Source organism: Equus asinus, chromosome 24, assembly GCF_041296235.1.
Source record: "Equus asinus isolate D_3611 breed Donkey chromosome 24, EquAss-T2T_v2, whole genome shotgun sequence".
Classification (NCBI taxonomy): domain Eukaryota; kingdom Metazoa; phylum Chordata; class Mammalia; order Perissodactyla; family Equidae; genus Equus; species Equus asinus.
This window is the reverse complement of record NC_091813.1, coordinates 56,028,039-56,053,616: the sequence shown is the minus strand read 5'-3', so window position 1 is coordinate 56,053,616 and position 25,578 is coordinate 56,028,039. Positions and strand designations below refer to the sequence as shown.

The 25,578-nt window shown below is 39.1% G+C and overlaps 2 protein-coding genes across 3 annotated transcripts; both read right to left on the bottom strand.

Moving 5' to 3' along the window:
- Positions 1-510: 510 nt before the first annotated feature.
- Positions 511-16,486, bottom strand: SMPDL3A (sphingomyelin phosphodiesterase acid like 3A). Of its 2 annotated transcripts, none has more exons than XM_014852933.3 (8): positions 15,923-16,486; positions 10,825-11,038; positions 9,750-9,894; positions 6,093-6,189; positions 5,141-5,310; positions 4,513-4,693; positions 2,797-2,921; positions 511-1,146 (listed from the first exon to the last, which is right to left on the bottom strand). In XM_014852933.3, the coding sequence occupies exons 1-8, from the start codon at positions 16,272-16,274 to the stop codon at positions 829-831; spliced, it is 1,602 nt and encodes a 533-aa protein (XP_014708419.3). In that variant the 5' UTR covers positions 16,275-16,486; the 3' UTR covers positions 511-828. The 2 variants fall into 2 exon arrangements, with proteins under 2 accessions (XP_014708419.3, XP_014708420.3); XM_014852934.3 differs by lacking the exon at positions 15,923-16,486 and adding an exon at positions 15,503-15,824.
- A 3,073-nt stretch (positions 16,487-19,559) lies between these two features.
- FABP7 (fatty acid binding protein 7) lies at positions 19,560-23,794 on the bottom strand. The gene is made up of 4 exons (XM_014852932.3): positions 23,266-23,794; positions 22,651-22,823; positions 21,896-21,997; positions 19,560-19,930 (listed from the first exon to the last, which is right to left on the bottom strand). Exons 1-4 carry the CDS (start codon positions 23,336-23,338, stop codon positions 19,880-19,882), a joined length of 399 nt encoding a protein of 132 aa, XP_014708418.1. The 5' UTR covers positions 23,339-23,794; the 3' UTR covers positions 19,560-19,879.
- Positions 23,795-25,578: the final 1,784 nt, after the last annotated feature.

The following is a 25,578-nucleotide window of genomic DNA, read 5'->3' as shown; positions in this document are numbered from 1 at the left end:
CTTAAAAGTTAAAAGTACTAAAGGGGACTCCCCTTCACTCACAGAGTGAAGACCTAGGCAATACACGTCCCGTGATGGTTCATAGGCTCAGAGATGACCCTGATGAGATCTTGGTGTTTTCCAGAAAGAGTGCATGTAAATAGTGTTAATTTCAGTTTACACATGAGATTTAAACAGTTCGAACCTCCGTTTACTCATGAGGTTTTAACAAAAGCGAATTAAAATACAAAATTATCATATTAAGAGTAATTCAGGGGACCAATCCCATGGCCTAGTGGTTAAGTTCAACATGCTGTGCTTCAGCAGCCTGGGTTCGGTTCCCCAGCATGGAACTACACCACACATCAGCTGCCATGCTGTGGTGGTGTCCCACAAACAAAATAGAGGAAGACTGGCAAGGATGTTAGCTCAGGGCAAATCTTCCTGATGCAAAAAGAGGAAGATTGACAACAGATGTTAGCTCAGGGTGAATCTTCCTCAGCAGAAAAATAAAAGAATAACTCATCATGCTTAGGGAAGAATCATTTGTTTTATTGTATAAATGACAATTTCAACAAGAGTATATATTAGACATAATTATAAAAACTGGAAGATAGGATATTTACATCCAAACATCACTCTAGTAATTGGCGGTTTAAATATAGTCAATACAATAAAAATTTTGAATGTTAAAAATATATACATTTGGGTATCATAAAAAAGAAAGCAAAGACAGTAAGAATTCTGCTTGCCCAATCAGTAACTCACAAGATTTATGTAACAATTCCCATAAACTGATCTCAGAAACAGAGCAATGTGACATTTTCTCTGAATACAAACTGTGAAATACTACAGATTCTGCTTTATATAATATTGTTTGAGGCAATCTACATAGGAAACATGATCAAGATTCATAATTGCACAAATTTGAGAGGACTTACATTTCCCATCGCAAATTACACCGCTGTCATAACTCACAAAGAAGTAATTGTAGTATTTTATAAACTGCTTACTGTCTAGAACTGCAAATTGTTTAGCTAATCCATACAAACTTTTCGGCTGCAAATCTTCAAGATCATAGGTCTGGGTCAGGATATATTCCAGCTTCCAGTTGGATTCTCCCTTTAGATTAGCATCTGTCAGGTTCAAATAATACTGCAACATATCCTATAGTTAAAAATAGTAATAAAATCTGGTTTATTTTTTGGCGTATAAAGTACTGCACAGCAAGAGAGTCTTTATTAGGATTTATATGACAATCTTAATTTAAAGTTGTAGTCATTAAAAAAAAAAGTGAGAACTGGTTTTAGAGAAAAGAGTTCCGATAGAAAATCTATATTATTTTTTTCATTTTAAAAATACTGAAAGAACAGAATAGGAAATAATCTAAACTATACAGAGACATGTACAAAATGAAAAGCTTTCGATTAACAGACCTCAGAAGTAACCACTGCTAACAGTTGTGTATAAATCAGTGGTGTGCTGGAGGTGGCCTGCACCAGCTCACAAGAACAGACTGTCAAATTTTCAGGAATCTTGCAAGTTAGTTGATTCCACTTTGGCAGCTTGAAATTGGCCATGATGGGAGTATTTATATCATGGAAATTAGCAAACATTACAAATCAAAGCACTTTTTCCCCCAGTGAATCAGTTAAACATTTACCAGCACTTCAGTGTACGTGTATTGTTTTAGATTTTATGTACAAAACAAATACGAATATTTAGACTATATATATATACATATATACATACTTACTATCTTTTTGGCTTTTTCAAAAAATGAAGTCTTGCTATACAAACTGTTTTGCATTTTTAAAAATTATTTAGTGCCATAAAGGGACATCTTTCCATGTCAGTACATATACATACATACACACACACATATACATGTGTGTATATGAGGTTCAGATCCCAAAATAGGCAACTAATAGTTGTAACAGAATTCTGTTGGACTAGTTCATAGTCAATTTCCTCATTTAATCTAATACTTACGGATTAAATCAGATTTCCCCTGCCCTACTTCCTTTGTAAAAACATGCTCTAGGGAATAACAGAGTTAACTCCTACTAAATTTACCTAGGAAAAACTTGCAGTTACATAAGTAGAGACCTTAACTGAGAAATTCTTTTTCAAATTATTTTGTTGAAAGGGGCAGTACCCATAAGCTAAATGCCCAGCCTTTTAACTTGATCCAAAGCACAGAGTCACGTACAAGCTGCAGAGCATTGTGGCCTCAAAGGTAAATGTCCAACTTAATGTATTTTCTTTACAAAACTTTTTTTGCCAACATTTATAGAGCGCTTACTATGAGCCAAGCATTCTTCTAAGTGCTTTACGTGTATTTGTTCACATAAACCTCACAGCAATGAAGTGAGGTCAGCAATATTTTAATCGCTGTCTTACAGAGCAGTAGCCTAGGACAGAGAAGTCAGGTAATACAGCTCGTGAGAGTGTATGGTTTCAGGGCCCACACCCTCCTTCACAGCTGTGTTCTGGAGAAGAGCGGTTAATAACAAACACAGCTTAGGGAAAAATTTCAATATGTATGCAAGTCCACAAATAAGGCACTTCCCAATGGAACCCTCATCTAAATAAATATGAAGTCCTTAGAAGGACAGGAATGGCCTCCCAAACACTGACTTCATAAGCCCACACTTAGAAAGTGCTGACATTCCAAATATAAAAAGAAGAAAGACATGGTGAGAGTTCAACATAAATGACAAGTCACAGAGCTGCGCTGAAAACGTCCAACTAAACAATGAAAACTACAAAGACATGCATTAATATAGGGTCAATTCTAAATCTGTGCTAACTTACCGATAACTTATAATCATGAGGGTCATACTGAAATAGTCTGATACCAGGATTGTTGGTCTGTTTTTGTAAAACATTCTTCACTGGGGTAACAGCAGGAGCCACAAACAAAGAATTTATTGGACTTCCTGGACAAAACATATAAACATAAACATCCACTTTTTAAAAATAGAGTTTAACTATATTACAAATGTGAATAAGTCCAAAAATAAGAGATTAACAAACATAACAGGCAAGTTACAGGTGATCCTTGATGGATTCGGACTCAAAACATGAAACTTGAAAATAGGGGAATTTTTATTATGGATTGGTATTAGATTATACCAAAGAATTATGGTTAATTTTGTTAGGTAAGTTAGTGGTATTGTAATCATGTAAATTTATATTTTAGCAGTGCATACAGAAGCATGTAGGACTGAAATACATCTGATGTTTGAGATTCACTTTCAAATACTTCAGAAAAGAAAAGAATAAAAAATGAATAGAAAAAGCAAATGTGGCAAAATCTCGGTAGATGTTGAATATAAATGATGGTACATAGGGATTTGTTTTATCATTATCTCTGCTCTTATATATATTTTAAATTTTTAATAATAAAACAATTCAAGTTATTACAAATACACACACACCAAAGTACAAAACAAGTTTGTTCTGTACCTCTACCGAAAACAATATTTCAATAATTACATAATAAGAATTTGGTTAAAGTGTCGCCATATTTTATCCATATCTATTATAGGACTAAATTTCTTTCTGAGTAAAAAAGCTATCAAATGCTGAATAATGGTCATTTTTATCAAGCCCACTCATTCTAGATGAAAGAGGTGAAGCATTGCAAAAATGTGCCCCAATTGCTGAAAAAAATACATATTGATTTTTCTCCTGACTGACTACTATGAAATCAAAAGTCTTATTTTGTTAACTCTGTTTTCTGCTCTCATGTAGACACAGTCTTTAAAAATAGATAATGACTGTTTTATTTGATGCTAGAGCTTCTTCTATTTTTTTCTTTTAATGCTGAATAGGTGACAATATCAATAAGCACTTAAAAGTAAGAGCTTAATACATTTTATTTTAAACCAATGATAAATTATGCTTTGCTCTTTAAATTCTGAAGACTGAAACAAGTCATATCAAAAGAAACTTGAGGGGCCAGCAGGGCATCGCAGTGGTTAAGTGCACACGTTCCGCTTCGGTGGCCCGGGGTTTGTGGGTTAGGATCCCAGGTGAGGACATGGCACCGCTTGGCAAGCCATGCTGTGGTAGGCATCCCACAGGTAAAGTAGAGGAAGATGGGCACGGATGTTAGCTCAGGGCCAGTCTTCCTCAGCAAAAAGAGGAGGATTGTCAGCAGATGTTAGCTCAGGGCTAATCTCCCTCAAAAAAAAAGAAACTTGAGTCTAGCAGGTAAACAACAAACAGTAATATTCCCTTAAACTTGAGGATTTAAAAGCAAATTTCAGAGGCTTTTGTGTTGACAGCAATCAAATGATGGTGGTCCTGTGCAGCTAACAGGAAGAAACTCAACTGCAGGCCTAAATATGCTTTGCACACTTGCCATACAATCACAGGAGGTAATTCAGAAAAAGCTGGTGCTGGCAGGTTGATTTAATGAAACTTTTAATTTACCAGATCAGTAAAAATCACTGGGTATTATTGGATATGCTTTGCTCTAGCAAAGTCTTGGATTGAGGAAATGCAAACACAACATCAGATTACCTTTTTTATCTGAAAGAACCATGATGCTATCTCTGTGTGTGTGTCCATAAAATTGTCCTGCAATGACATTGCTGTATTTTCTAAAAATATCTATCAATTTCTCATTATAATATTCTCTCATTGCCGTGGTGCCCACCGTATAGGGCAGATACCCCACTGGAATATGCGCAATGATGTACACCTGGAGAAGGAAACACAAGGAGGACTGATGAGAATCTTTGTGCACATTTATCATGAACAAATGACATTTAGATACCCAAGATCGAAAGTACATTAATTAAAATTTAGAAAGCCAATATACCATCTGTCCTATTTATCGTCAAAAAACGATGGAATTACAAAACTATTAATACCACTATATTTGTACTTGACTCATTTAAACTACACTGTTGAGGATATAAGCACCTGTGACCGTGGTCAGAATTTTTTTCTATCAACAGACACCAATCAATCCTCAAAGCATTAAAAGCAAAATAAAATAACAAAAACAGAGATAAATCATAAGGTATTTCACGTGACATCTTCAAATTTTAATACATTTATTAATAACTGACCCTCCTCATGTTTAATAAATACACAGATTTCGCCCTCTGTTTATCCCCTGATGATTTTGGTCTATGGGATCTACCTTCTCCTTATTTTGCTGAGAGATGTTCAGTGTGTCTTCTAGCCATTCGAACTGATTTGCTGGGTCGGTCTTATTCAAGGTCACGATATTTGGGCCATAGTACAAGTTTGTGTTTAGACTGATGATCCTAAGGTTCAGATTAGTTGAAACCTTCTGTGAATAAAAGCCACCTATAAAAACAAATTTAAAACACATTCTAGAAAAACACACACACAGATATGCGGGCACTTGAAAGTAAAGTCTTAATTAAGGTTTACAAGCCCGTCAGGAAGTTGACACATTTCTCATTGTTTAGTTTGCCCATACATAAGCTGTCATTAGATGAGAATCAGATTTAACAAACACTTATTGAAAACCTACTGTGTGCCAGGTACAATGCTGGCACTTCCACATATTGAGGTAACAACAATTGTATCCAAAATTCAGATGAAAAGATAATTAAATGTTTTGGCACTAGGCATAACGAGGTACCAAATTTTGTAAAAGAAAGACTAATATGTCAACTCCTACTTTTGCATATTTGGGGAGTTAAGATGACAGATATGATGAAACATAAAGTCCAAAGAATAGGAATACATATAGATCTTGCCAGAGACTACTGAGGAAGAAACGGCAGATAAACCAGAGCTGCCACAATCTCAATAAAGACAAGGCTTAAAGGCATAACTCCACTCACACCTCTGAACCAGTAGTGTCAGAATGTTCAGCAAAGGGTCTGCTGCAACGGTCCTTTCAGAGCTGGCCACTGAGATCTTGGCCCAGCTCTCCTTGCTCCGGACCCATTCACCATCCATGCCTCTCCTTAGTTTTCAAACATGACTTATGGCCTCCAGAAAAACCAGGTAGAGTGGCTGTCTGGAATTGGCACACTCAAGTAAACAGTAAAGATCTAAGTCTAAACAACATGAATAAGGACAGTCACAAAATAGGGATGAGAAAAACTTTCACTTACCTTTCCTTAAAGTGTGAATAGCTTCTTCATCCAGCCATGGCTTCCAGAGGTTTGCTACTGCATCGTACACCTTGCTGGTGACTATAGGTAGTTGATCCTGGCCACAAACAATATAATCCACCATTGAAACTCTAAAGATACATGGATTAATTAAGTTAAACATTACTTGAGTGCTTACTACTACGTTAAGTATCTGAAGATGCAAGGAGGAATACTAGATAGACTTAATCTTCAAGGAATTTATAACTTGGGGAGGCGGAGGACAAAATGTAATCAATCCCCTATAAGCCAAAGTACTAGGTGCTACCACAGAGGTTCTGGGAGTGCAGAAGCAAGAACAATTGAGCCTGGCCCAACGAGTCAGCGGAGAGAGCAAAGACAGCATTTGAACCAGACATTGAATAATGATTTCATCAACTTGACAAGAAAGAGCAACAATGCAAAAACAATGGCCCAGACACCAGCACAGTGTCATATACAGAGAAAAGCACTTGTTTCAGTGTGGCCGGGGTCTAGGATGGATATGGAATGTGCTCATTAAAGAGACACTGAAGGCAGTTTGAGCCTGAACATCCAGGGCCCAGTGTAGCATGTCCACGGAATGGAGAAAATTTCATGATTTTGGAATTAAACCAAGTCCTCTGAAATGTTAACACTAGTACAAAGCTTCTTGATTTCTTGAATGAAGATTGACAACCACATGCTTTTGATATGAAGAAGTCTCTTTATGTCAGCCTAAATTATATCACCTTGTTTCCATTTTTTAATATATTAGATATATAAAACATTATTTTTACCATAAATTATCTTTTTATCATCCTAGTATATCATATTATAATAAACTATGATGGCATATGCTAGGGAAGATAAAAGAGCAAAACTTTAGAAAGTAGATATACTGAATAAAAATCCAAGAAATCATTTGTGAAATTGAGTAATTATTTCTATTTTTTGTTTTAAAAAATTATATGTAAGAACTGAATCCATTTCCTTCACTCTCCTCGTTTCCTCCTGTATATTGGTGATAGAGATCTTAAAGGAGTTTCCCTGGAAGCGTTAATTAAAATGCTTGGTTATTTTTCAAGATGAAAGTCACGCTAGTTCCTAATACATATGCCTAATATATGATAAAAGTATAAATACATTCAGGGCAAGTAATCAAATGACTTGTTTAAACTGGAACTAATTATCCAAAGTATATTTTCAGTTTGTGTCAGAGATCATAGTCATCTGTCTGAAAATTACACAACAGCTTAGGCCAACCTAAATTCTGGTTAAAAATTGTAATCATCATCAATATCATCATCATCATCATCATCAAAAAACCTAAGTCTTACCAGAACTGGGTATAAATTACAGGTCTTTCCACTGCCAAGAAATGAGGTATAATGGGAAGTGACCCACCCATACGTTTGGTGGCAGCAGCCTTGCCAGTGGAGGAGGACATGAGGACCCTGGACCAAACAGCTTCCTTGGGTGGCAACTGGAAGGAATTCCTGGTCTGCCACACTAATATCTACTTCTGATGTAATGGATGGGGACATGCAGCTATACATGTGTGTTTATGTAGCTAAATTTAGGTACATTTTTATGGGTTTTAATAGAGAAATAACATTTATCAAATTTATGTGTCACTAACGTTGACCAGATTTCAACCTCAGATACCAGCCTCTAGGAGAATTTGGTGTGTGGCTTTCACGTTACATTTGACATTCGTGAAACTGGAGTGGACAGATAGCAGTGGAACAATAGAAAAAAGATGTTCAGATATCAAGTAATAAGCTAGAAAGAGAAAAAATTGACTGTTTAAGGTATACAGCCTGCCCAATTCACCCCAGCTCTGCTTATAAAAGGAAATTTTAGATTAGATAGTATCTATATCTTTGAATTATTATAAGATTTGACTTCACAAAAAGAAGACAGAGATAAAAGTGAAATGAAATCAATCCTCAAAGGAGTTAGGAAAAATGGATCCCACGTCACTGCTTAATGCAATAATAACCACCACTCCGCTCAGTGAGGGCTCATTATGTGCCAGGTGAGAAGCTATCCCTTTTCATGTAGTATCACCAATTCTTACAAAAACTTTGCAAGGTAGGTTTTAATAAGTGACCTATGGATCAAGCACCCCAGGTGAATTATCCAAGTTGGTCAAGCTATTAGAATCAGGGCAGGATAGGGTTTTAAATTCTAGTGGATATGACTCTAAATGCCACACGTTTTCCACCAAACCAGTCTGCCTGTCACCTAAAGCACATAAAAACAGTGTGTGTAACCTCCAGCTCCTAGACATTGTTTGTCTCCAAGCCTCTGCACTGTGTGGTCTAACATCTCAACAGAAACAAAAGTTGACCACTGGTTGAGAGCCCAACTTACAAAGACTCACATAATTGTTCATCCCCAGACTAGAGGTCACTTGAAACTTGAGCTCATCCTAGAGTAGAACTTTTCAAAATCATGTATTTTGACTTCAGGTTAGCTTAACAAATAAATTCAAAGCAAAAAGAAAAATGTAGACAAAGAGAGCCATGAAAGTAAATATCTTGTTCAGGAAATATTGAGTATATTAGTCTGGCAAGAGCAAAGGAGGTGTGAAGTGTGTTGGTCTACTTGAACACAAAAGATCCAGGACGCGAGCTCTGCCACTAAGTGATTATGAGCACTAGAACCAGCAACTTAACATTTCTGGGCCTCAGTTTTCTCGTCTATAAAATAAAGAGTTGATCTAAACCAGGGGTTAACACATTTTTTCTATAAAGGGTCAAATAATAAATCTTTTAGGCTTAAAAGCCATATGGTCTCTGTCACAACTATTCTATTCTGCTGTTACAGTGCAAAAGCAGCCACAGGCAATACAAAAAGAATAGTCATGACTGTGTTCCAATAAAGCTTTATTTACAAAAACAAGTGGCAGGCCAAATTTGGACCACAGGTTATAGTTTGCCAAGCCCTGGACTAAACAACAATCTCTGAGATCTCTTGAATCTGTACAAATCTAAGATTCTACACTACTATAACAGAACCCTGTAACCAGGGCTGGTCTCCAGCTATTATGCACAGGCTGCTTAACAATGGCTGCCCTGATAGGCTGAAGTCTGGGCTGTACCAGGCATGAAATATTCTGCACACAGTCTCTGCCTTGAATGTCATCTTAATTAGATAAACTGGACTTGAACAGGGACTTCCCTCTTTGGTTCTTAGAATAATTAGCTATGTTTTTGGTTTTAAGCACAATCTAGCTTAGAGCATCACATGGAGAGCTTTGTATATCTAACAGAAATTCTGAAAAATGTAAATACTTGTCAGCATTAATCTTTGTGCTAACCTTATACTGGAAATGCAAATGAATAACAAAATTATTCAAAAGGAAGGAGAAATTGAGGAAGATTATATAGAAAAACAAGAATTAATAATCCACAAACTAGGTAATTTTCTTCTGAAAACTCGCTATGGATATAAATTTTATGAATTCTTAAGAGTTACTTAAAGGTCCCCAAAGTACTTGTTTTGTCTTTCTCGATGATTAGCACTAAGAACACACTCTATCTCAATAAGCCCCACTCCCATGCCCTACCATCTGCTAGCTATTGTCATAATTTTGACTCTACTGATGGGAAAATTCCTTTAAGCACTTCTGGGAGTAGAGGTCAAACTTACCTGTGGCCAATAGTCATGATTACCCAGTGCAGGGAAAACCTGAAGATTTGGCAAGAGACTCTGGATGGTGGTTGTCATATTAGCAATCACATTTATGACTGTGTCTGTTGAGAGTTCATGCACAGGAACATGAGGTGGGCTATCCCTGGAAGGGAGACAGAATCGTGGGGAACAAAGTCAGTTTGTAGGAAAAAATCACTAGACTTATGTGTGATGCCTTGCTGTACTATCATTGCAGACTTCCACCATAAAACAACAGATGATAGTAAAAATTAGAGATGATAAAATCTCATTTACTTTTCTCCCACAGAGTATCCCGTAAAAAAGAAAACGTGTAATACAGATGATAAACTGAACATCTCAGTCTGTTTCACTGCCTGACAGAAGATTCATGAGAGGCGAAAAATTTTAGTAATTGAAAGCATAAATTCCAGAGCTGAAGTGCCTGGATTTAAATCCTAGGTTTGAGACTTTCTAGCTGTGTGCACTTGGGCAAACTAGTTAGATTCTCATGCCTTCATTTCCTCACCTGTGAAATGAGAATACTACTACTACTACTACTAATATCTATTGTTAAGATTAAATGAGTTACAATGTGTAAATTAATTAAAGTAGTGCCATGGTCATGATTGCAGGTACAGGAAATACAGGCCTCTTTCTCAGTCATGATGGATGGAATTAGTCAATTATACCACCAGAAGATGACATTTACAAAATTGCTATCACAGGTTAACTCCCACTGTTGCCTTTTGTTTTCGATTATTTAATCAAGGCCTAGTATCACACTAATAAACATCTCAAGACACTGATACAGATGTACTGTTTGTGGATTCATTTCTTAGTTAACATCGACATATCTCTAAAACCTGTATTCTAAAAAAAATATATATCAATACCAGGACTTCTAAAATTTTTTGTTATCTCTGATAATGCTGATTAATTCGACCTAGTATTTTTTAAACCCAAATAATTCTTAAAACATAATTAATCTTCTCATGGAATTCAGTATTCTAATGAAGCTTAGGACACTGTAGATAAATACTGAATAACTAATGGTATTTACACAACCACTTACCCTGTCCATATCATGAAAGATGCTTCTTGTCCTGAATTTTTAATAAAATCAAATGCTGACAAGATGAGGTGATATGGGGAATCACACAGAACATCTCCAAAAGGGCCAGGATTGGAGGCATTTGCGCCTTTGGAGGAAGCGCACACTTTCGTGTGGTCATCTGTGATGTGGTAAGTAGGGTCTAAGTGTAAGTCAGTCACATGCCAAAACTGTCCTGTTGATCAGAAAAGAAATGGTGTTCAATCTACTTCTCTTTTGGAATTCCCATACAAGTATTTACACTGACTGGAGGCACCTGCTCCTGCCTGTGATGGAGGAAAGCCCTAGTAAGTTAAATATTCATATGCCCTGAAGTTAAATACAGCCCTTCCCTGTGAGAAGACAAGGATTCCGAAGACAGCAGGAAGAACTTACTATTTACATGCGTCTGATGTAAATACTATACATGTGTATATGTGTCTGATGTAAATTACTGTAATATAGTAAACGGAATTGATGAGCTCAATGATATCATGACTACCCAACAAAGACTGTATAACAAACATAAGTTGCACAATGAAATATATGGAGACATCCTTCCGGGACGTGAATAATAGCATGTCTCCCTCCTTGCAAAATTTAAGGTTTTAAAATTTATTTATATTCTTCTTGTAGAGAAATTGATGTAGAAATATGATGTGGTTTGGTGGGGTTGCACAATGAATAGATTGCAGAACCAGAAACTAAATCTTACTCCTGATTTCTTATAAAACCTTACCTCTCAACGTTAATGGAAAAAGAATACAAATCTTCAATACTAAAGATAGGAATTGCCAGAGGTTCTTAAAAGCCATTTAATAGAGGAACATCTTCTACCATACGCTTGTATAAAATGTTAATAATACGAAGGGAAGCATTTGTTAAAGAGGATGCTTCCACTGGGTTTTCAGGAAGAAGCCCAGAACCCATTTGGTAGCATCCCTGCTTGTAAATCATCTTGAGAAAGATTCTTTCATTGAAAGAAATACTAGAACTAATAATCATAGTAGCATCTCTCTTTATTAAACGTGTACTTGGTGCCAGGCATTGTGACGAGCAATTTAAATACATTATGTCATTTCATTCTCAAAACCACTCTCTTGAAGTAGGAATCATTGTTCTCTAGAGTTGAGAAATTAATGCTGGATCAATTAGGAAATTGCTCTTGTATACATGCTAATAAACAACAGAGTCAAAATCTGAATCCTATTTTGAAAGACCATCATTGCTTATATATAATTTACATATATCTTAAATGATTTTGCTGCCTTCTCATATGCAGTTAATAAATTCTGTTAGTATTGAGGTTTTTTCGCATTTTGAATTTTGAGTCCACTCTGATTATGACGAGTCCACATCAGAAACACACCAGAAAGTGACACAGCAGCATGAACGACACCAGAAGCATGCATCAAACAAGTGGAATGCAAACTTTTATTTATAGAAAGATAATAAAAACTAAGTATATATGTGAGCAAAACCTGAATGAAACCCAAAGCGGGATAATAAAGTGAAAAACTGAAAACAGTTAATTTGCTATAGTAGAAAAGGTAAGTTAGATTTGGGTGGTGGTTATGATTTTATAACACCTTTCAGTTCACAGCTAAGAAGTGGTAGACAAAAGATCCAGAAGAAAGTAGACATGAAATAGTCTTTATGATCAATTACTTGGTATTCAGTCCTTCTTTGAAAACATTTGCCAAGAGTAATTTATTTTATTCCATAATGTAGAAAATACTCCAACTTTTCTTTCCAGCTTAAACAAACTATTCAGCACATAAAGTGGAGTTGCCAAATGGCTCAGAATCATCCTGGAGACTGCCCTTCCTTGGGGTAGAAATATATACTACATCTCATTTTTATGTAAACATGTATTTTATTATTTGTAGAATGTTAAGGCATAGTAAACTGCCCACTGAACCACAGAGTGTTATGCTTAAGAGCAGGGACTCCAGAGTCAGATGGCCAGACTTCCAATCCAAACTCCACTTGCTAATCTAGCTGTGCGAGTTCGGCTTGTTTCATCTGCAAAACCAGAATAATATTAGTGCCCATTGTATGAGGGTTAAGTGGCTTCGTGGAAGTAAAGCCCTTAGGAGGTGCCCAGCATCTAGTAAGCTCAATGTTAATTGTGCTGTTACTATTTTGTAACCCCAAGCTTGAATTTGAGATTGAACTTCCTCATTTCCAAGTAAGAGTTAAAACTTCTCGAATTTATAAGTTTACTATACAATGTATGTTTAGTACTGTTCTTTATGCTTTACAGCTGTTAACTCATCATTACTTCCCTTTGACAGACAAGGAGCTGCTGCACTCGGACCTTAAGTCCAAGTCACAAACGTCAGACTCAACAGAGCCAAGAAAGGGACTCAGGAAATGCGACCCCAGAGTTCATGCCGTCCTTAACCACTGCACACACGGCCTCTCTGGGTGTGCTCACATTCAAATGGCCTTCCGTCTCCCTTGCCTCACGTAAAACAAATATTGACAACACCTATATGAGATACGGTGACAATTAAGGGACAATGAGACTGTAAATATATTAAATTTTTGTAAACCCAAACTGCAAACACATTAAAGACACTCCCTCTAATGTAATCTACTACCTCGATTTATGTACCCAAGCACGTAGAATGCTTCTGACCTATAGTGGGCCCAAAGCAAACATTCTTTAATTATGCACAGGCAGGTTTCAGGATTTCCCCAAGAGAACACGGGAACGCAGTAATGAAAGCTGAGCTGAAACCACTCGCTCCAGACTTACAGCCTACCGCTCTCTCCACTACACTGCACTGCCGACAGGTAAGTGAGGGGTAATTATTCAGATGCATCAAAAGATGTCTTTACATAGAAGACAAGGACCGAGCTCTGACAGGTTCTTAACCTGGAATTCATAAATAATGAACCTCTGGAGGTCTCACCTCCCGCCTCTAATGAAATTGTATACAAAATGCTGTGTGCCTCTCGGCGGTGGGGGGCGGGGGGGAGAGGTGTCTCCAAGGCCATGGACCACGTCTAGGACAGAGGCTACACCTCAATCCAGATTCTCTGGTTTGAAGTTCAAAGTTCTTTTCACTACCCCACAATTACTTTCCTGTGCTGCAGATAATCTTTAAAAATATTTCCACAAATGTGTGTTTGTGTGCTGTCAATATATCTAGATAAATGCTCAATATTATACCCCCCAAAATCTTATAATTTATCTTAACAAACCCGGTAAATCATAATTCAGATGTTTGGACATATGGTGGTGTTTATTTATTTTTTTTGTCTATTTGTTTATAATATCACCACTCACCACAGGCTCTAGCAGGTCCTGACCTACTAAATCTGAAGAGTCGTGGCCACACCCAGGTGAAGTCCCCCTGGAAGTCCCCCACTGGTCCTCTGACCACTAGGACTTGACAGAACAGGAAGCGGAGACTGGGAATCTGCACGCGCGCACACACACACAAAGCAAGTAATCAGAAGCCAGTCATGGGTGTTGTAAAGGAAGTCCAAGCCCTTTGGGGTGGCAGTCACGGGGAGAAGGAAGGTCACATCAAGTAGAAAACACATAAAATAATATATCCATGTGAAACTGTTGAGTCAACGCTTCAGCAGATTTTTGAACCCGGATTACCCCGTCCCTTCCTCTTCCCTAGGTGACACAACCTTGGAGCTTCCTACCAAAACAGGGAGGTGTGAAGCCAGGCTTCACTAGACACCAGAAACTTGTCACTGAGGCCTTCAGCAATCAGATTCCTAAAACTAAAAGGTGAATTTGCCATTGGCTGGTATCGTGCAACCTGGGACATTTTATCTCAAAATCCTAAACAGCCACATGATGAAAGAAATGCAACTTCAGCTTTAATAAAAGCAGAAACCACCAGTGTAAGTATTTGGGGACAATTTGTTGTTGTGACCATCAGTTGGGAAACCAGATTTACAGTTCTGCCTTTCAACTGCCTGACTGCTGAGTCACGAGGACTTGGCTCTGAGACAAAGACGAGGCGTTTTTCCCAGAGCATTTCCGAAGTTGTGTGAGAGAGCAAGAGCGACAGAGAGAAGGTTTCAGCATCAAGCACTGCCCCCAGTTTGAGACAGCAATGCACAAAACACAAAATGGACCTCCACCAATTTTTCCCCCTCTAAATAAAGAGCAATTATTTTAAAAGAGAGTCGGGGACGTGGGGGAACCTTGGTCTTTGAAACTGAAAGCTCAGAGGGCAGAGTAAAATCCCATCTAACATTTCTCTCTTCTGGACCAATGGTTCTCAAACTCTAGCATCTATCAGAATCACCTGGAGGATTTGTCAAAACAGCTTCTCGGACCCCAATTCTCCAAGTTTGATTCCGTAGGTCTGGGCTGGGGCTGAAAACCTATATTTCGAACAAGTTTAGGTGATGCTGATGACACTAGCCCCAAACCACACTTTGAGAACCATACTCTTAACAGTCACTGTATTAAATGTTGAGAAAGAATAAAAACTGGTCCTGCCCGCAGGGAGCCCAGTAGCATCCTGGTAAAGTGAAACGAAGGCTCCTTGAGTTCTAACGTAGGCTAAAGGGTGGGGTAGCACCGAGATTGTGACTATGCTCGCAGAGGAAGCAGGAAGAAAAGGCCACCAAGTTCAGTGAGCAGGACAGAAGATAGATTCTGAGTCCCACGGAAACTTACACCCTGAGGGGAAGCGGCAAGTCTGGCGCTACCCGAGTTACTCTCAGCAGATTCGGGTCCCTGGGAGTGCGGGACGTCCCACTCCCAGCTTCTTTTCTCCTAGAAACACGCAGCTTGTCCTTCCTGTCCCAGGAGTAAAGCACTCGGAGACACACAGTGTGAACCACTGAATCGGGAATCGGGCTGCTGCGCCCCGCGGAGCGCCCCCACGGCGCGGGGACTGCCTGCAGGGGAGCCCCGACCTCGCGGCCCGGCCGGGGACTTGGCGCTCGCGTCCCCGCGCCGTCCCCGCCCCCCCGCGCGGAGCAGCCGGAGTCGGGGCGCCCCGCGTCCCCGCGCGCTTTGCCTGCCTCTGCGCGGGCGCCTCCGCCCGGCGCTCTCGGGCAGCTCCCGGGAGGGAAAGGGTCGCGGGCGACTCACCCACCGCCGGAGCGGGTCTCGGGCCGCCCGCGGGAGCCAGGGGCAGCCCGAGGGCGGGGCAGCCGTGCCAGGCGGCCAGCAGGCAGCAGACGAGCGCGCCCAGCAGCGCCATCGCGGGCGGCAGCCACGGGCCTGGGAGACTGGGGCTGGCCTGCGGTTGCACTCGGACCGTCAGGCCCCTGGGTAGGAAGGAGGCATAAGACAGAGGTGGGTGTAAACACCCAGCGGTCACGTGCGACAGCAAACTCCGGGTTCGTCTGACCTTCAGCAGCTGTCTGTCTGCCCTTTGTTTCTTAGCGTCAGGGACTGGCTTGGAAAGGAATGTGCTTGGGGCCAACCCCAAGTGTATCATCTTCCCTAAATACCACCTGGCCCTGAACGAATGGGGCTCCTCCGCAGCAGTGATGCAGAGAACCCTGAAGTATCTTGATTTCGACGAGGTCAGCCGAAGTTTCGGAAGGCAGAGTGGATCTCAAAGTGTGGTCCCTGAGCCAGCAGCCTCAGCACTACCTGGAAAGTCTAGTTAGAAAAGAAGATTCTCAGGCCTGCTGAATCGCAAACTCTGCGAGGGAAGCCGAATAATTTGTGTTTTTACAAACCCTCCAAGTTATGCAAAAGTGATGGTGAAGTTTGAGAACCACTGCTCAAAGACACTCGGTTTTAGTTTTTTGTTTGTTTTTTTTTTCCAACTGTATTAGAACAATGTCTCAGAAGTGTGCTTTATACATTCCAGAGATGCATGGAAAGCATACATAGAACAGGTTGATTTCGCCCTTCCGAAGAATTTTTGAAAATACTTAGTTTGACAAAGGAGTCAAGATCCCCAAACTTCCTTGGGTTCTGTGTTCCTTCTACTACCGTTTATGAGGATGCTGACCTCTTTAAGATAAAGAAGCACATAGTTTAAATTTGTGGGGCGTAGAATTCCTTTGGAGAAGGAAATACCCTCCAGAATTACCTTATAAGGGATGTTGTAAAGTGAATTTGTTTCCCATCACAGAAAACCTTCTGTTGTATCCTGTGTAATTTAATGGGAAAATGTCTCATGAAAGTGGCTTTGAAATGGGAACGGAGGCGCCTCCATTTGCTGTTTCATGTCCTGCCACAGCGGCTCCAGCACTGCCTCAGGGTTAGGATGATTCAGAGGCCTTTGGGGAGCCAAAGTGCTTTCCAGTGAGGAAAATGGTCCTTGGGGTTCCTCAGTCCACAGCCTCAAGAGTAGGGGGAAAAATGGAGCAGGAAAAGAAAATGGCAAATAAGAGAGAGCAGCTTTAAGGACAGCAAAATAACTTGTGTGTTTCTAGCCCAAACATTCTGAAGGATAGGAAAAGGATTTACAAAATTGTAAAAATAGCCATTTTCACTCTTTTTTCCCCTCCAATTTCTAGTAAGCTTTACAGGAAGTAAAGTGGTTGTGAAATAATTCTTCAGGCGGTAAGCATGAAATATGGCATATACATTTTGAAACCTAAGAAATGCTTGCAATCCTAAAAAGACAACAGATTGAAATTAAGGGGTAGAAACACCATTCTCCCTTCTGCTTCCTCTGCTTTCTTTTGTTTTCCTTTATGCACACTCTCTAAGATGCACAAAGCTACAGTGCCTCAACACCTCTCAGTGTGCACCTCAACCCTGGGCATGTATTTGTAGGTCCACATATTCGAGTGTAGGTGTAATTTGCTGTGAGGGTATGTATCTGGGAGAGAGAGCACCCGGGGTAGTGTGGAAACTGCTCCTTGCTGATTGTCAGGAGTCCACAACTGAATTTCACAAGACAACCTTCAGCATAGTTTGTGTCTTTGAGATCTTGGAATTTCAGGGATGTTCTTGGTTGATCAAATTGCTTTTGGTGATTAGGCTTGATAATATTTCCTTTTCTGTTAACTATGTTAAAAAACAAAACAAAAAGGGCAAACTAGAAAAGTTAGTACATTGACAGATTACTGGATGAGATAGAACTTGGCTTGACGAAACATGATTTGCAGTTATCCTGTAAACATTTAGGAAGCAAAAATATGTGTCAGAGATCTCAGAAAAAATGCATTTGGTTTCCCACTGCCACCCTTGATCTTTTAGCCCAGTGTAACTTTGTTTCCCAATTAGGCCACCCTAAAACCTTTCCATTCTTCATTCCATGAGACAGTTGTTATGGAAATTAATGCCAGCATGATGTTATTTGGCCAATTTATAGTGAGCTGAAAAAGCATCCCCATCCTTGCCCTTGTATCTTTAAGAATAGAGACCAGAATCCGTGCTTCTCTAAAGCATAGGCTGAAGTCACCAAGTCCACAGGAAGCAGAAATGAAGGCTGTCAAGGCACTTGGAGCAAACACCCTCTCAGTGTCCTGTTTCATGCTCTTAAAGGCAAAGGTAGACTCTGTGGCTTTAGAAAGGGTGACCTTAGCCAGACAATCTTATCTTGACATTAAGTAATAATTGAACATTCACATGTTAAATCCTATAACCGCACTTTAGATTTTTCTACTTCTCATTATAGTAGTTAAAGTAATACACTAGTCAGGTCATAGTATCATTGTGGTGAATTGTATAAGTTAAAGGAAGTTTTCTCATGCTTATATCTATAAGCTAATTGGAACTTGAATTAACTTATAGAAACTTACTGAAAACACTGGGTTGATTAAAAATGAATATTGCATACTTGTCCTAAAAAGTATTGACCTTTCCCCCACCTCCTGCCATCCTCCCAAAAGGCTAACCCAGGGAAGATTTGCTAAGGAATCATCAGGGAAAATGAAATCTTGCTTTATTGTTTCAGAGGAAAATTTAGCTGAAATATTAATTTTTAGGAGGAAATAAAGGGGAAAATTGCAAGGTTTGCAGTTCTTGGTATTTTTCACTAGTCGGGATGTTGGACTTGTAAATCTGATCTTCAATTTCCTCATCAGCAAAGTAAGAAGATACTATCTGCCTTAGCTGCTTCACATTGTGAGTCTGAGAAAATGTATAAAAAGCATTTTGAAACAATGAAATACAAAATAACATTTGTTTATACTTTACAAAGGCAAGCCCTAGCCGGTTACAAGCAAATATTTACTTTTGGTTGGTCAACTCAGTCCAAAAGTTCCCATACAGGCACTCAAAAAAGGAGTTCGCATGCCTTTAAGCACACTCTTTGCACACTCCATTTTAGCCTCTTACTGACTTGGTTCAGCTCACTGTATCTGTCTGGAGACACATCTTTATAGTCCAAGATAAAATTCACTCCCTTTTCTTATTTACCTTCCAATAAGGAATTTAAATTATATGACATTTTGATTGTATGATATTTTGATTCTATTTACCTTTTAATAAGACATTTTCATGGATATCATTTCGCTTCTCCAGAATACCTGTTTCTAATAGCAAGAGATCATTGCACAGCCCAACCCACCATAATGAGGCTCCTTTGGATTCTGGCCAAACGAATTTAATCATCGCGAATTCTCTATGGAAGTATCAACCAAAACTGTGGCATTTCCACGTTTCCTTGGCCTTCTGCTTATTTTTTAAATTAGTGTTTTAAATGAAGTGCTAATTTTTCCCGCCTTACTTTATGTCATAAGAAAGGCTCTTTTGTATAAAACTCTCTAATATAAAATTCCCACCCAGATTAGTGATATTAAAAACAACAACAAAATTTCTCATGGGTCTAAGATTTTTATTCCAAATATATTTGCATGCCAATGGAAATTATAAAATGTATTCACTTATTTATTTTAAAAATGTGGCTTAAAATTTTAATGTGAATTGTAAAACTATAAATTGGCAGATCAAAATTGGGCTAGTTGCTTGGAGTAATAAGTTTTTAAAACAGGTTTTTAAATCACCATTTTCCATCTCCATGCTGACAATAACCTTCTAATTAGTGGTCAGCACTGCTGTAATTGCAGGAAAGCACTGAGACTTGAGTAAACAGAAAAATCAGAGAGCTTCTGCAGCCCCAGGCCAGGAACCTTTCTATGCCTTCTCATAGTGTCGAACAGCAACCACATCACCAACAGTAAGAGTCTGAAAGATTCAAAAGACAGTCAAGTCTTTTTAGACAAGAACATCAGTAGCTGAAAGTTTTAAAGTTTCTCATATATATGATTTAACTATTATGCAAAAGAATAATGGTGTTTACAAACTTTAAATGCTGCATAAATTCTTCATTTCTTAAAACAAAAAGAAAAGAAACTCACGTTTATTGAGTGAATAACGTATACATAGTTCATGTCTCTAAAAGGAAAATGAAGCAAAAACTGAGACTGACTATCTAGGTTCAGGTCAAAAGAATTCCTTTGGCCTTAAATTATCATTGGGGCAATGGGAGCAAATTAACTATCTGCTTTGAAAGTGAATGAAGTTCATAGAAGGTTTTCATAACTGTTTTCAATTCATAACCTAAATAAATTTTGAAGAGTTTTTAGAAAATCCAAATGGTTTGGGCAAATGGTATTTGGAATGACTTGTTCCAAAATCAGCAGGAAAAGGTAAACATACAAATGCTTTGGAAAAAGTAAACATACATTTGGAAAAGGTAAACATACATTGCTTTGGCTGTCACGCTTTAATCTATGTGAACCTTGATGGTTACGTGGGTATAATGTGGAACATAGGCTCTTATGTCAAATCCAACTTGAAGAACTGCTATAAAACCTCTTTACAAAATTTGGGGATTTTTAAAGTTTTTTATTTTCATGTGCTTTTCAGGAGTATAGTGTGCCTTTGTCATTCATTGCTTTAATCTCCTTCTTTGAACTCAGTCTTGCCCCATCACAGTCATACATGCCAAAGCTGAGCTATCCACTTTTCTGTATCCAGGAAACAAATGGAAACAAAGCATAAAGAAGAACTTCAGACTGAATCTTTTAAAAATGAATCCTGTCTCTTGATGATCATTGCAAAAGAATGTGGGCAAATATCCATTAACGTGAGAGGGAAACTGCTACTCTGCTCCCCACCCTCCCTTCTGCTCATGGAAAGATTTATGACTCTGTAAGTCCTATATCTCGCTCTAGAACAGCTCTGATTGAAGAAGTCAAGGGAGTAAATGGAAACAACAGCCAGTTTTCTTAAATAACAAAAACAAAAAACCCTTCCTGCTATTGTCTTAGAAGGAATACGTAAAGCACCCCCACCTCAGAAAAACCCAAAATGATACATTGACTATTTCAATGTCACTCAGTTCCCCAAAATGTGTCTGAGATGCAGGGTTAAGGCATAACATTTTCCCAGTTTATAATGCCACTCCATCATTCAGAAGTTATTTTTAAATTATTCTCTATTTTATAATTTTTACATGACTGCCCACTATTTAACAGGCATGTTTAAAAGGCATTTTATGCATTAAAAAGAAAGACTGGGAGGCAGTAACATCAAAATGGTTCTCTCTCAAGGGAAATTAGGATTTTTATATTTTTGTTATACTTTTCTGTTATATTCTAAATGATCTGCACTGAACTTGTATAACCTTTATAAATTAAAATATTAAGTGTTTGAAGATCTCATTTATTATAGGAGCTATAAAGTAATTTTTCTGAGATCCAGTAAGCTTGATATTTTTATTGTAATATCAGTCATCTTTATATATTTTCATGATTATTGGTTTTACATTTAGATTTCATGTGAGGATTAGACTTTCACAGTAATCCTACAAAAAAATCTTTTTGACACACAATTTTAGTTAAATCAATCACAACTTTTTAAAACGACATGAAGTAGAATTTTTCTCCTTTTCTGTAATTAAAGAAACAGAGCTGAGGAAGCAATTAGCTAGGATCTTTTTATTTCTCTTGTTTTACACATGGTTAAAGAACCTTGCTAATGACCTAATGGTATTGAAGAAGGAAGGGAGGGAGGAAGGGAAGAAAGAGGGAAGGAAGAGAGAAAAGGGAAGAGAGGAAGGGGCAGGGGGAGGAAGGAACAATACGGGAGGTGGGGGGAGAGTGGGGGTTGAAAAGCACAGAAGAAGGGAGAATTGCTCCTACTTACCATAACCATTTTCCCATCTTTAATTTCTCTTACAAAATTTGTTTCTTTGCCATCCCATTTCTGTACATGCACGAGTTTGTCTCCATCCAGGCTAACAACAGACTGAGACCAATGACGAAACGCAGAACATGACAACAGGTACAGATCAGTTTTCGGATATGAAAGTCAAATGAAGTGATTTTTGTAAAAGTCATATAACTGAATAAATCATGATCAACTAATTATCATGTTAGTACCATATCCTATGTTGCTTTAGAGTCATTATTATGTAAACTCTAATAATTCATAATTTGATTGAAATGTATACATTTAGATACAAAAACTTCAAATACTAGAAATAAAAGTCCTGAACAAATGCTTTCTGACTGGTCACCCTTCTCCTTTACACAAAGCCTTGAAAGAGGCAAGCTGTCTATTTAGTCAAGTTGAGGAAGTCAGAGAGATTAAACAAAATGCAATCTTTCTTTCAAAGGAACACTGCTAAATGCTTTCTGAGATACAGATTTGATATAAAATGTGAAAAACATATGGTAAGAGACAAATAGATTTAAGATTTGAGTTATAGCAAGTACCTACTGGTTCAGAACATAACATGTGAGCACTAGATTGCAAAATTAACCCTGGTGCCCTTCTGTCTAAATTGAAATACCAAGACCATTCTCCAACTTCCACTGTCTAAAAAGAAGAAACATCGAGAATCTCTGTCTTTGAGTTCCTCCTCCCCATCCCCACCCCAGGGAAGAAGCAGTTCTTACCTTACAGTTTCGGTCATCTGCAGTGGTTTCATCAAACTCTTCTCCCAGGTGGAAACTAATCTCTGTGTTCTTGAACGTGCTCTGAGTCCTGATCACCACTTTGTCCCCCTCCTGACTGATGATCACTGTTGGTTTAGTCACATTTCCCACCTGCCTAGTGGCAAAGCCCACACCTAAAGTAGCAAAGGGAAGCAATGCAGTCAGCCACAACTTCCAAAAGAGATCACAAAGCAGGAATCTGCTTTCCTATTCTGGAATCCAGGTCCTAAAGTGTAAGTTTCATTAGAGCATGTTTAGCCCATTAATCATGCAATACGACTACTGAGCTGTAATAAGTGGATGCACAAATAATAAGTGAATGATGAAGAGAAAACGAAAAAGACACAGAAGCCTCACATCCTCCGCAAAATACCAAATACTCAGTTATTTGGCCTTGGGCAAGAAAGCAGGCGAATGCCACATTAAAAATCCATTCCGTGGGAAATTCGTAAGCCTAACTTCCGATTACCACAACGTGACTGTCTTTGTCACTTGCCAGTCTAATAGGTGAAAAAAGGAATCTACAAGTATCTGAAGCTGCAGATTAGGAAGAGAACACATCTTAGTTTTTCTCACCTAGAGCCTTCATGTACTCATCGAAGTTCTGGCTGTCCGTCAGCTTCCAGGTAGCACAGAAAGCCTCCACCATCCTTGCCCTTTCCCTGTTGGCTTCAAAAACAGACAGGAGACAGGAGTGAGGATCTTCGCGGATCTTATTGCCACTGCAATTCAGAAGACCCTTAGCACCTAGCTGCAGCTCCTGCCTTCTTATTTGAAGAGTCGCAAAGAAAGCCAAGGATTTGAATTGCAAACATGCCCCACCCCTCCAGAGTCTCTCTTTCCAGGAGGCTGTTGCAGGGGCAGGGGATAGGAAGCGGGGCTGAGAGGTTCCAATCCTCTTTGTGATTGGCTCATGCCACTGGGTTAGCAGAGTAGGTCGAGTTCCTCCCAATCCTCACACTGCAGCCCTTCTGCCTGAGAAAGCTTTACAAGGATTCAATGGGGCTGGAGAGAGGGAACTGGAAAATGAGAGAGGGTCTTTCAGATTCAGCTTGAAAACTTGGCAAAGGCAATTTCAGACTGTGAGGAAAGAAAAAAGATGCACAATAGGACATTCAGATTGATTTCCGTTAATGGCAAAGCTGGTTACAAATGAGGACCACCCCCCTTAAAGAAAACCACTGAAAAGCCAGACTTTTCAGAGGAAAGAGGCTGAATAGTGTCTTTTATTTTCTCTCATATTTACAGGGAGAGTAAAACACAAGCTGGAATATGCCAAACTGGGAAAAGAGGAGGGGGAGGAGGTGTAAATGCCTTGCCTAGATTGTTCTGGAAAGCTACTCCAGCTGAGTACCAATGGGACACTAACTAAGTTTGGCCTCTTCCCAACACAAACTGAGTGAATTTAAAGATCCTGTTGTCCTTTCTAAGAATGTGAGAGCCAGACTGAGATGCAAAAGGGACCCAAGGAAAAGTATGGTTAGGATTCATTAATGAGGTACAAAAATAAAGAAAAGAATGCTCTGGGTTTTTTTCTTCCTTCAACAGATTATAGAATCCATGTGGAAAAACTGGACAGAAGATTATTTAGTAAGATTGTAAATAATTGCACTGTCAATGCAAATAATCCATAACCAATCTATAAATCAAAATTGGGGTCAGTTTGTTATGCGCCAGATCTGAGGACTAGCCTGGGGCCTTCTTTCTCCAAGGCGGGAAGGGTGCCAAAGAAGTGGGGTGTACAGAGTGGTTATATGCCACTTGGAACAAACAGCGTACATCACATATGATAGGAATGTCCCTTTTACAATAGTCATGAGATTGCCTAGCCAGCACAGCACAGCTATTCACACAGCAGGTAGCGGGTCTACTGTCTGGAGTTGGGTGGTCACAGGTGAGCACAGCAATCAATTCCTAGTCTAGGGAGAGATGCTTATCCTTAAGGAAATGCCAGTGTGGGGGAAGTTTTACCTTTATCTTAAGGGTGTTTGTTCCTATCTTTAGGACATAGTAAATACTTAGAGCAGATGTACAATTCATGCTCAACGGCCACATCAGGCCATTTTGGAAAAACAAGGTCAGGCCGAATTAGTTTTACACCAAATGGCTTCCTCATATACTCCACTATGTCCTATTGCTTGCACTTTGTTTATCAGCACTATAAGACCTTTTGATTTCCTGAGGTCACAGCTACATAAATACGATCTATGTACAGGTTGGGAGTTAGCAATGGGGGGGCAGGAATTGAAGGAGCGGGTGGAATCAGAAGATGTTTTGCTTCAGGTTGTCCTGGCTCAGGATACCCTAATCCTGGCAAAATATTGCAAGGATTCTGAGTATTTAAAGGTCTCTGACCCCCCATTCACCCAGAGATTTTTCCTGCTCTACTAGTGTAGACCATCAAAGAAAAGCAGGTCACCTCCCTTTCTTGGGGACAGAACAAGGGAATCTTATTTGTCAATCCCTGCTCTTCTTTCTCACCTCCCATATAAACCTCAGCCCACCACCTTTCAGCTTCTGTCCACACCAAATACCAGAGACAAGGCTCAGAACCCATCTTACTCCAACTGCCAGCTCCACGATTCTACTTTGGTGTCTCAGAGGTACCTCAAAGGTACTCATTTAACATCAGCTCAGTCTTTCCCCACACCTGCTCTTTCTCCAGTTTTCACTGTGCTTGTGAATGGCACCATCATCCACCCAACTGCACAAGCCAGAAAACTTGGAATCATTTCTAACACTTTACCCTCTAAAATCAAAGCCAGTGTCAAGGCCTGTCTGTTTTGCTTTCTGAATATTTCTCTTGTTTTCCATTCACCTCCTGTCTGCACAAGCACCATCTTAATTCAAGCAACCACTGTCTTTTACTCATCCTATGGCAATAGCCTC